Here is a 12,737-nt window from a genome sequence, read left to right on the forward strand (position 1 = left end):
AAGGCCTTTAATGCCTCTGCTCATCTGAACTGCTTCACCTCTTTACAGGACAAGACGGAGGACTCTCTTGATGAATAAATAATCAAACAACGTTTGTTATTACCAATAATAATGTGAGCCCCATGTTCAATCAATCTGTGAAATGACAATGTTATTACTTGATATTATAATTCGGTGATCAGTAGTATTTTACAAGTAATTATAATCTTGGACAGCTGCACTAGACACTAATGATACAGAGAAATGCTAAAGTCACATGACACATTTCCTTTTGTCTGATCCAATCAGATCCTTTGTTTCTGAAGCGAGGCGTGGTTTTCTGTGGTGTTTGGATAAACCCTCTTTTGCATGTCAAATTCTGATTCGCCAGTAAACCAAAATATGATGATTATAAAAGCTATTCCCACGTCACCTTTAGTTCAGTTCAAAGCATTCTAGAGAAGTTCGGACAGGCCATCCGAACACCTTCAGCCGAAAGAACCTTGCTCGACTAGCTGGATAAATTACACCTGACCGCAATGGTTCCTTCAGAATAAAAGCTGAACCTCATGACCCTTTCAGGGTCTCGCTGACGCCAATAACAACCTGTCGTGACCTGGGAGCATTCCGAGACTAGACTGGTTTCCCTGGTCAGAGGGAAATTAGAGTTTCAGTACACACAATTCTGAGATCAGACATACACGACAAGAATTGGAGACTGGTCATTCGCAACCCGGGTCGCGCTACCGTGATAGATCAAGAGGGTTTATATGAGGATAGAGTCAGGGAGGGGAAAAAAGGCACTTCAGAGTTACCCTCACCCGAGAAATTAGCTTTGCTATGCAAAAAAACACCTCAGACAGAAACGCTCCCGGACTTCAGACATTACACAACATAAGTGTCCACTAGGTGGCTTGATCAAAACAGCCACAACTTCCTGCTTCTGGACAACAATGAAGCTTCAGCGCCCACACATCTCTGAGGATGCAGTTATATTCATATAAAAAAGGTTTGCAAATCACTTTGGTGAGATAGTGTTAATAACCAAATGAACCAGTCTAGAGTTATAATGTAACACCACATGCAAGAAGCGGTGCAAAAAGACCATTTTTCAAGGGTTTTAGTTCCCAAGTGTGTGTGTGTGTGTGTGTGTGGATGAAAGATAATGTTCTAATGCAGGACTGTTTTAGAAACCTTCTCACCCGTTATGGAAATGTTTCACCGGACAGATGAGAACCTCAATTAAAACCGGAACATTCTGTCTTTTGTTTTTTATTCACTACTGAAGGCGTAAAAAAGCATTCGGGTCTCACTCTATGTAGGCCACACAATGAGCCACTGACCGGGAATTACACACAGCCCTAAGTTTGTCTTTTTATCTCTGTAAAGGTTGGTTTATGCTTGATGCGTCCGCGAGGTCCGCACGGCTCCGCGCGGAAAAGTTGCGTCATTTTAACAACCACGCCCCTCCACCACGTCTCCGCACGGCCCAAGATTTCCGCAACGTGCACCTCGGAAAATTTCTAACCACGCGGACGGTCGGACACGGAAAAACATGGTGGACCGGCAAGAACTAGTATGGTAGAGGTTCGTAAATACAGACATTTGTATGATTCAGCTCTCAGAGATCACCGTGATCAACATGTTGTTAATAATTCTTGGAGAGAAATAGCTCGCACTGTCGGAAAAGACGAGGACGCTGTTAAAAATGCTGAAATGCCATGTTGTACACAGTAATTTCTACTTCTATGGTGTAGTGTTGGATGCATGCTGTAGAGCTCCATGCTGCCCCCTACAGTTTGGGAGAATATTGGCTCACCGCAGAGACGAGCCGCACGAACCATAAACACTGCGAGTTGTGAAGCGCGTTCCATCCGCGAGCCGCATCACCGCGCGGAAAGTGAATGCGTCAAGCATGAACCAAGCTCAAGGGGGCCTGGGGGTCTCTAGCCCTGTTTACAGCACACACCGTGCTGGCAAATCAGAGTGATGTTACCGCAATGATGTGTCTTAGAAACGTGCCATGCCGACATGGTGAAGCACAAATTTAGCGGTATTCATTCCGCCTCACATGGTAGTAATATCGCGGTAATTGTCTGTCTTGTTAATGGCGATTGCGCCTTGGACCAACAGAGGAGATCACATGAGGAGTTACTGCCGAGCTCTGGCTGACAATGATCTTGAAAATGAAAGTAAACTTCATTATTTTGTAATATTTTGTTTGACTCAACACCTTCAAGGAGCAACAAGTTCAGGAAAAGCATTGGTAGTCTGGGCAGCTATGTGTGTTTTTATTATAGTTGCTACTAGCCATTGCTACGCTAAGTGCGTTCTAAATGTGTTTTACTTATTTACTGATACTATAAGGAGTTTCTTCCAAAGAAAAAACATCTGTTAAATGTTATTCCATATATTGTGTTTGTAGATCCTCATAGTTGAATGTATTTGTATTTCTAGTTGATGTTGTTCATGTCTGCCTGCACAGTGAGAGGAGGGAGATGGAGAGAACAACAACTGCACAAAGAAAGAGGAAGATCCAGCTGGGGAAGACATTTTAATCAAGACAGTTGTTTTCCAAAACCTATCCAAACATGTTTACTAGTGCGCCCATCTCAAGATATCAAGTGTGAATTTTCACTCGAGAAGCCAAAGAAACCGTTTGGCTGCATTTTGCTCTACAGATCAAACAGAAGGACCGTGCTTATTTTTTATGTGACTAGTCAAGCCGCTTTTTGCCGAGAAACGTTTACCGCAGGTTTTACACAAATATGGTTTCTCACCTGTGTGAGTTCTTATGTGATCAGTCAAGTTATTACTCTGGGAGAAACATTTCCCACAGGTGTTGCATCTAAATGGTTTCTCACCTGTGTGAGTTCTCATATGTGTTGTCAAGTTATTTCTCTGGGAGAAACATTTCCCACAGGTGTTGCATCTAAATGGTTTCTCACCTGTGTGCGTTCTCAAGTGAACAGTTAAAACACCCTTGGAACTGAAAGAATTCCCACAGGTCTTACATTTAAATGGTCTCTCATCTCTGGGAGCCGTCTTGTGCCTTTTTATTTTCCGACAGCTTACACCGTTTCTGTGATCTTTGGTTTGTTGCCTTCTTTTATTCTGTGTCGGTTCATCGTGGCTGTTTGGTGCCGAGTTTTCATTCAAGTGTCCATCCTGATCTTGGTTCTCGGCTTCAGTAGAACTCTGACACAAGGGTTTGTTCCTGTCTGGTTCTGGTTCACAGCGGTCTGTTTCGTCAGGAGACGTCTTCACGATGGTAAGGTTTTCTTGCTTCAGAATGAACGACCCTTCATGCTGACGGATGCAGTGTTCCTGCTGTTCCTCTTTGATTAGTGGAGGTTCTGGTTCCTTCTGGTCCAAACTGGTGCTGGTCTCCTTGGTACAGAACTGCTGGTCAGTCAGAACCTCCTCCTTTTCCCAGACATGATGCTGTGGAAGTTCTGGACAGGATAAAAGACAACATTAATATAAAAGTTAGGGCCATCAATCAAAACATGTGAATCACGATCCGTCACTTGCGTTTACAGTTTAAGGGAGACAGCGCCCCCTAGTGTCCGTTTAGTAGAACCAAAAGCAAAACGTATCTACTCGCTGTACGTTTAACACCTAAGTGCTGACATCTCTTCCCAGCCTTCATTAGGATCTACTAGGGTGGCTCAGTTAATGAGATTTTAATTACAATTACGATCTGGGTTTTGAACGATTATATAAACAAAACGAGCTGATTATTTGGTCCTCCCTCATGGTCTACTCTGAGTTGCAAATCAAGCGCGCCTCCCAACAGCATTGTCAACTTAGCAACGTTGTCGCAATTTTTAACAGCTTCTCAGACCTTTCTTGACTTTTTTTTCTAATAGTACCTAAGCGAACAACTTAGAGACATTTCTGGTAACCCTCAGCTACTTTCTGGATAACTGTTGTTGACATTTTCTGCAGGTTAGCATGCGCTCTGGGCTGCTTTCCTGGACATTAGGGATGGAATGATGTGTTTTTTAGCTGCTCTCCTGCCTAGCTGCCGAGCACATGGGAAAACGTGCTTGCATCTCCATCTCAGGAGCCGGTGGTGTGCCCAGGGGGCTGCATCACTGCTGTTTCGTCTGCATTCATCTGTTCTGTCCGTATGGATTTGCTCGTCTACAGTGATTGGTGGTAATTAGTTGTTGGGCGTCGGACATCTGGTTGCCGTGGCAACCACCAGAACGCTCACAGGATTGCCAGGATATATCCAGATTTCGTTTGTATGTGTGTTATTATAAGTTGGTGTGTTTGGTGTGTCTAATTTTTGTTTTAACATCCTTTCACATTTGTTGGCCCTAGGTCAATGTGGTTACTTCCTGTGGACTAACTGGCACTAATTGAACTCCAAGCCCTTAAACTCCACCAGTATGGTTTTTAGTGTCGATTTTTAATAAAAATGTGTTTATTGGAAAGATACCATCTGTTCCCTTTGTGATTATTTTAACCCTATGGGCCTTCTACCTTTCCCTGGGGGGGTTAACCCAAGGTGGCGTTGTTGCAACTCTTTTTATCCCTAAATCATGTATACCTGTATTTCTTACTTGCCACATGAGCAGGTCAAGGGGATCTCCTGACCGCAACGCGGAGTGCGTGTTTCGATGCTGCGTCAGTGAGATGAAATCACCGCAGCACACGATGAGCGGCGCGCATCAGGAACGATTAGATTAAAAGACAGAGTACCAGTCTAGGGGATATAAACAGATATGAACGATCATGTTAATATTTTCGCTCTGCGTCCTCCCCGCTCCACAGAACCCCGCTACGATGAAAGTCCATAAATATTGTAAAATAGGCAGAAACTGGATCTTTCCCTGAAAGAAATCTAGCCCCCCATAATACGATCCCTGCTCCTGAATGAAAAACCGGACATTTTGATCAATGTAGGACCCCCGCCATCCCATTTAAAACATGTCATGTCTTGAAAGAATTGGAATCAGGAATCGATACAACCGGAATCGAAATGAGGAATTGGAATTGGAATCATTCGAAATCAAACGATGCCCAACCCTAGGAATGCAAATTTTTATAGAGGTTTCTCAGCGGATGGCAGCTGAAGGATTTGAGTGGATGTTGGAACAGTGTTGGGCCAAGCTGAAGAAACGAAAAGCCCCATATAGAAAAACTAAGAACAGAAACAGCTGGAATGGACATCAGAGAATTACACTGAGGTGCTACGACACGCTGGATGCTATTCATAGCCATGGACCGGCAAACCGGGGCAGCAAGACAGGCCTGGACTCAGCGACCACACTCTTGAGTAACTTGTGTAACCTGTACCTGTGAGACCTGTAGGCCATCCTTTTTCCACTTTCTCTCAGAGGACCTAAACGCCCGCCTACAAGCCCGTGTGACATCAGAGAGCCAAGGCTCCCTCCTAGGCCAAGACTTGCACAGTTTGAGAGGGGCAACCACGTCCAGGACCCGATTACAAAGTAAATCAAAGTGTTCTGAATAGTGTTCAGTGTTATATGGATCAGGGTTAAAGGTCTCTAACCTTACATACATACAGTCCACAAACTTTGAAATAGTTTCTGCATCCAGGGCTCTGAACCTAGTAGCAGTGTAGCAAGTTCCAGCAGGTCAAGACTCAGAAACAGTGGTCAGAAACAAGGGTCACAGAAGGGTCAAAGGGACAAGAGTTCAGAACTTGCTGTCGGGGACAGAACTGGGCAAAAGGTCAGGAGGCAGTCTGGCTCCACCCCTGGGTCCACCTCTGGCGGGAAAAGAAGGACTGGAACAGAGTGAAGAAAGCCCGTTTGGATCAAGACGCCCTCTCAGGAATGCTGAAGGAAGACCTACAATTTGCTACAAACATGATGATTTATGACCTGTGCCCTCATGAAGAGTGCTGCATGTAATGACCTGTGTTAAGAAGAATGCTGCATGTAGTGAAAATGATACCAAATGTCTTGTGTTGAGCAAAAAAGTGTGTGTCTGGTAAATGACCCCATGACCTCTCTGTCATGAGGTAATGATATGTGCCTTTTACCTTGCCTAAGCTGGCCCAGGAAGGGTATATAAGAACAGCTCTGAGAGAGCTGGAGAGATTCGACAGGAGCTGGGGCAGACGACAGAGAGAGACAGAGCAGATTTGGAGAGGTCATCGATCCACAGAAGACCGAGTTGGTGTAAATCAACTCCTTATTTCTTAATCAATCATTAGAACTAATTCCTCCTTGGGGGAAGCAGTTAATTTTATATTTACTCATTTTTGTATTTTTTAATCTTGTAATAAACTTTTTGAAAAAGAATCTACATTCCTGATTCTTAAAGGGGTCCTCTTCGAAGGGGCCAGTGGGAGCCCTGACCATTGTTTGCACAGAGGTAAGCATATTAATTATAGGTTCCTGATTCATCAGGATTTACTTTACGGTTTGTGACAGATTAATATAAAGAAACCTTAAGAAAAGAGGAGCTTGTCTCCTCCCTCACCCGCGAGTAACGAGTTGTCTTAAGGATGATAAAACCGAAACATTAGAGGTTAATTTTTGGCTCTGATTGCAAGTGTGAAAAAGTCTCTATCAGCGCTGGAGGGTTGGATTAATTAAATAAATTGATAAATCTATGTTAGCCTGATCAACTAACAAGAATCATTTTATAGTTACCAACCATCCACATAAGCTGATAGGGGCGCAATTAATTCCAAATAACCCAAACAATTGCCGGAAGGGCTGGCCTCCCGCCGGGCTTCGTCCCCAGTATCTAAACCAAAAAATAACGGGATTGCTTAAAAAGAAGTGGGCTACTACAAAGGGAAAAGTCTTGCATATCATTTCACCTTTAAAATAGAAGATATGATTCTAACTTAGGAAGTCCAAACCAGGGTCTAGTGCGATAATACTCACCGACATCCCCACCGAACCCTGATAGATGCACAGTCTCATAAGTTCTAACGGAACTGGGTTTTAACGGAACCGCAAATGGGGCGTGCACACGACAGCGGGAGCTTCACACACAGGGACAGGACATGGCAAAGTAACATCACAGAGTATAGGAGAGTGGTCAGAGAACACAGGAGGCAAAGTCACAAGGTTCATGACAGGGAGACCAAAAGAGATAACCAGGTCCAGGGTGTGACCCCTGGCATGAGTTGGGGATGATTCCCATTGAGTTAAATTGAATGAATCTAGCAAATTAAAAAAACCTTTAGCGAGCACATTATCAGGACAGCAGATATGGATGTTAAAATCACCAAAAAATAGGACATAATCATATTTTAGGATGCAGTCTGCCACAAGATCACAGAAATCATTAAGGAAGTTAGAGTCAGTCTTTGGAGGGCAATAAATCAGCACGACGAGCAGGCGGGGGGAGATGCACAGTTCAAATAAGCACAGTTCAAAGGAAGAAAACGACATGGTGGGTGTAAGCTGTTTACAAGGAAAGCTGGATTTAAAAACAACAACCAGCCCTCCACCTCTGCCCCGTGATCTGGGGATATTAAAACACGAGCAGCCAGGTGGTATGAGCTCGAGTAGGGCGCTTGAGTCACCAAACGGGATCCAGGACTCACAGATGCACAAAAAACTCAAGTCATGCTGAAAAAAAGTCACAAAGAATAAAAGTTTTGTTCAGCACAGACCTGGCATTGACCAGACCAAACCGGGTCTGCAGCACCGAGATCGCGCACGGACCCAGTCCCCTCTAACTCTGTGCCCGTAACCGAGCGCAGATTCTCCCAGCAAACCCCAGTCTGGCGAGATCTTCGAGCCGATCGGCCGTAGAGGTGTGAATCTTCACTTGTCTCCCGATTCGATTCGATTACGATTTTTGGGTCAACGATTCAATTCGATTCGATATCCCGATGCATCACGATGCATCACGATTATTTCATATTGATTTGTTTTCATCGATAAATAGAAAATGTCAGATAATTGCTTTTTTTTTTATCCAAAACGTAATTGACACAACCTGCCATCCCTCAAAAGCTCTCCATTCACAACAGGTTAGGACAAAACATTTAAACATTTAAGAAGATTTAACAAAGTAAAACATCTGTTTCCTCGTTCAACACCACGCCTCAGGCTGAGAAAAACACGCTTTGCAAAAACTCACAAAATGTAAAAAAAGTACTGAAAACCTACAGGACACATAATGTAATAATAAAATACATAATGGGTTCATATAGGAGTGTTTAATGTCTCTGAGCAGCTCTAGAGTCCAATATTTATGCCACAGTTGAAGGGTGTCAGAAATAACACCAAATGAAATGTTTGACTTAGTTTATTTTATTTGAACCCAGTGGTTCATTTCTGAAATGTTGGAGAATGAATCAAGTTCTGTTTGATGCAGAAAATAAAACATAAAACAAATTCTACACTCCAATAATATTTAAGATGTGTGTTTTATTCTTCCTGATAATAACACCAGCAGAAGGCTGTGGGCTGGATTAGGATTAAATTACCCAGCTGATGGATCTCCTTCACTAACCAGCTAACTACAAACCTTTCCACTAACCTGTCCTGTGTCACCCTCACCATGTGACCCTCATGCCCATGCTGCCTCTGGAGGAGCAGATAGGTGACAAGATCTCCTGTAACTTCCTCCCAGTTTCTCTTTAAGCTGAATTTAACATCAGTTTATCATCATGACACAAAAGAATAAAGTGGAACAAGAACTTCTATTTCTCTCTCCTTTTAACTTCTCCGTGTCCCTAAATAAAAGAGACGGACGATCACGCGGCAGCCGCCGTCATTGACCCCGCCCCTCCCCAAGACCGGATCTCCCAGCGTCACAACACTCGGTCTGACTGAGCGCTTTCAGGAGAAATAATAATTAAATTATGAAAATAATAACGCGTGTTTGGAGCATCGGTTTGGAGGAGCGTCCTCCGATCCTCTATCTTGTGTGAGCAGACAGTCTCTCTCTCTCGGTCGCTGATTGAGCGAACGGAGCGCGCCGCATGACAACCCGCTCAATTAACATAATTCACGGCCCAAATCCAACAGAACCGGTCAGGCTGATTCGGTTCCGGTTCGGTCTCGGGTGACAACTCTAGCGCTCAGCCCTGCAGTACCACATTAAGGCGGAGGTAAATGTGGAGGAGGCTCACTTTGACAGATTTGGATGCGGCGCTGGTGCCGCCGTTAAAAAAACAAAACTACATTCCACTATAATCGATTATGGCGTACTCTTCTACGATGCAGAATCGTTTATGTCCGCATCCCGATGCATCGATTATTTGATTATTTTCCTCAGCTCTAATCGGCCGTGGCGCGATGCCGGTTCACCCTCAGAGCCGGCCAAGTTCCCTGGGCAGGGCGCCGAGTAATCCAGGAGACATCTCGGAACCATCGGGTCAGAAGCTGGGCCGGATCGGGCCAGCCGCTTGTTCAGGGATCCAGGCCGACGTCTCACGCGCCGGCTACCTCTCTTTCCTCGTCTTCTCCGATGCTTCCTTCTCGAGCTGGGGCGGACAGAGGGCCGACACATCACGACTTAGGGGGAGAGAGCAAACGGGCAGTCCAACCAGCAGCATCGTCCGTGAGGTTCATAGCTCGCACAGCCCGGTTCCCAGCGCGCGCTGCCGGCGACATCAACGGAAGGACGAAGCCTCAGCAGCACAGCTCGATCATGTCAGCAGAGGATCCACACCATTCAAAAAAGGGATCAGCGACAAGAAAAATGCATAAAAGCCAATAAAACGCCAATAAAAACCAGTAAAAAGCAGTAAAAAGCAAGGTACCAGTGCGTAAAGAGGACGAGCAGCTCGCAGCGTGCACCCGCGCGAGCGCCATCTCACTCAAATCCGTCTCGTTCGACGGATGTTTTGCGTTTGCATCCAACACAACACCACAGTAGAAGTAAAAATGACTGTTTACAACATGGCATTCCAGCATTTTTAACAGCGTCCTCGTCTTTTCCGACAGTGCGAGCTATTTCTCTCCAAGAATTATTAACAACATGTTGATCACGGTGATCTCTGAGAGCTGAATCATACAAATGTCTGTATTTACGAACCTCTACCATACTAGTTCTTGCCGGTCCGCCATGTTTTTCTGTGTCTGACTGTCCGTGTGGTTAGAAAATTTCCTAGGTGCGCGGTGCAGAAAGTGGGCCGTGCGGAGGCGCGGTGGGGTGGCGTGGTTGTTAAAATGACGTAATTTTGCCGCGCGGAGCCGTGCGGACCTCGCGGACTCGTCAAGCATAAATCAACTTTTACATTCTCTTTTTTTTTCAGTCAGGGGACCCATGAGCCAATTGAAAGGGGAGGAGCCTCATGCTCCCTAAAACATGTCGTTTTAAAAAGTTTCTCATTGTGATGTCACAGTAAGAAAATTCCACACAGAACCTCCCCACCCCTCTCACCTGTAGACTCTGGAGCAGCAGCTCTGATCTCAGCCTCAGGAAACTGTGACAAAAGGAGCTGGTGTCTGTCTGGTTCTGGTCCATGGTGGTCTCTGTCCTCATCAGCAGGAGTCACAAGGGAGGTAACCGTCTCCTGCTTCAGTACAAGCTGCTCTTCATCCTGACTCATGCAGAGCTCGTCTTGCTCTAGAACCTGCAAAGGTTCTGACTCATCCTGCTCCAGTTTCATCTGTGGAGGTTCTGGTTGTTCCTGGTCCAAACTGGAGGTCCTCTCCTGGTTCCAGAGCTGCTGGTCAGTCAGAACCTCCTCATCTTTGCTGACATCATGCAGCGGGAGTTCTGGACAAACAGACCAAACAAAAAGATGAATCATGTGACAATAAGAGAGCACACTTCACTTTAATCATCTGATGCATCTGAAGATGTTTTAGAACATAATGAACTCTTAACCTGACAAACAACCACACACAGCTCTACAGTCAGAGATGAGAACAGCAGGTGTGTGTGTGTGTGTGTGTGTGTGTGTGTGTGTGTGTGTGTGTGTGTGTGTGTGTGTGTGTGTGTGTGTGTGTGTGTGTGTGTGTGTGTGTGTGTGTGTGTGTGTGACTGACCCACAGCAGAGCTGGACTCAGTATCTATCAGATACATTGATTTAGATTCTTACTGACTTCTGGGATGGACACACAGGTACTACAGGTGAGTTTATAGACACATAAACTCCCAGATGTTCCTCAGATGCATCAGTCTCTGATGAAAACGGGACTGAGATGTTTTCATGGGATCATCTCCACTTTGAAGCTGCTGACAGCTTTACTTGGTAATGTCCACAAACAGATCAGACTAACAGAAACTTCTAAACAAGTCTCTGATTGTAGAACATCAGCTGGAAACGTTCACTAATGGCGCTTACACATTACCATCGGGAATTTGGTTTCACACACAGGTCAGATTTGCGTTTCGACTCTTTTTCAGAACTCCTCGCCAGCGGTCAGACTGGGACCGAGGTGACATTACGGACTGATTGGCCGGCTGAAATAACGCCTCCGATCTGTGAGTAGAATGCGCGACTTTGAATCTGGACACTGTTAAGTAAACTCTCCATCCTGAGATTGTGTCCTCAGTAAAACCTCACGAGTCCCGCTGCTGTTTCATACCTATTCTGTGTACGTTGATCTGTGGTTTCCAGCTGATCTCCAGCAGTCTGCGCTGACGATCGATCTCTTCCTCGTAGCGGACGATGGTTTGTTCAAACTCGGAGAATATTTCTGCAGCAGCAGCAGTTAGCCGCTCTCTGATAAACTCTCTCAGAGACTGAGCTGAAGACATTGTTGCTGCAGAGCCTCAGAGGTTCACCTCACACACCCACACAACAAGCTAGCATTACTAACGAGCAACAAGCTAATGCTGCTTAAAATTTCCGGTTTCTTCTTCTTCTGCTAAAGCTTTTTTGGCGGTTGGTGACCAGAGGGCGCATCTGCCATATTGGATGGGTCTACTCACACTGCGAAGTCAATGCAGAGAAAGAAAAGAAGAAGGAAGACGATCTTTTATAAAGCGACTCTCAAGATAAAAATCACGAGGCACTTCACAAAAACAAAAATTGTAAAGTATAAAAATATTTTAAAAAAAGATTAAAATATGCCTAAAATGAGAAAGAAATTGTGTTTAAAAATGTAAGGAATGGGAGGGAGAAAATTCATAGGAAAGAGGAAAATCAGTGGATCCAGGGAAAAGCGGAATGATGTGAACTCTTCTATTTGCTCCAGTTAGAAGCATCGCCTCAGAGTTCTGGACCAACTGAAGGTGGCCAAGGGCTTTTTTTATTAAAACGTGAAGAGTGTGTTACAGTAATCTAGACGGGAGGAGATAAAGGCATGGGTGACCCTTTCAAGTGCATGTTTTGACACCAACATTCGCAGTTTGGAGATATGTCTTAAGTGATAAAACAGTTTCGGAACCAATGTTTTTGAGTGGCCTTCAAGAGACACTGATTGGAGAAAAACAACACCCAAATTCCTTATGTTTGTCTTGACGGCAGAGGATAAATGACCAACTTTTTGACTAGTCAGGGGAACCATAGTCTCAGGGGCAATGATCAGACATTCAGTCTTTTCAGAATTTAACATGAAGGAAGTTTTCTTCTAGCCAGCTGGTGATAGCTGATAGACACTAGTCATTCAGGCAGTTTAAGGAGCAGTACAGCTGAATGTCATCTGCATATAGGTGACAGGAGACATTATGAAAATAATCAATTATCTGTCCAAGAGGGTGTATGTACAGTAGAAACAAGAATGGACCCAAAACAGAGCCTTGGGGTACCCCACAAAACAGATCAGTAGACTCTGACATGATTTGGTTTATACAGACACTGTAACTTCTGTTAGAAAGGTATGATCTAAACCAGTCTAGAACGGTGG

General features: G+C 44.7%; 1 protein-coding gene across 1 annotated transcript; it reads right to left on the bottom strand.

Annotated features, from left to right (window-relative positions):
* Positions 1–2,514: 2,514 nt before the first annotated feature.
* Positions 2,515–11,770, bottom strand: LOC107376845 (zinc finger protein 37 homolog). Its single transcript, XM_054748696.2, has 3 exons — positions 11,475–11,770; positions 10,321–10,659; positions 2,515–3,434 (listed from the first exon to the last, which is right to left on the bottom strand). The coding sequence occupies exons 1-3, from the start codon at positions 11,644–11,646 to the stop codon at positions 2,662–2,664; spliced, it is 1,284 nt and encodes a 427-aa protein (XP_054604671.2). The 5' UTR covers positions 11,647–11,770; the 3' UTR covers positions 2,515–2,661.
* Between the last annotated feature and the right edge of the window lie 967 nt (positions 11,771–12,737).

The sequence above is a fragment of the Nothobranchius furzeri genome, chromosome 2 (assembly GCF_043380555.1).
Source record: "Nothobranchius furzeri strain GRZ-AD chromosome 2, NfurGRZ-RIMD1, whole genome shotgun sequence".
In the NCBI taxonomy this organism is placed as follows: Eukaryota; Metazoa; Chordata; class Actinopteri; order Cyprinodontiformes; family Nothobranchiidae; genus Nothobranchius; species Nothobranchius furzeri.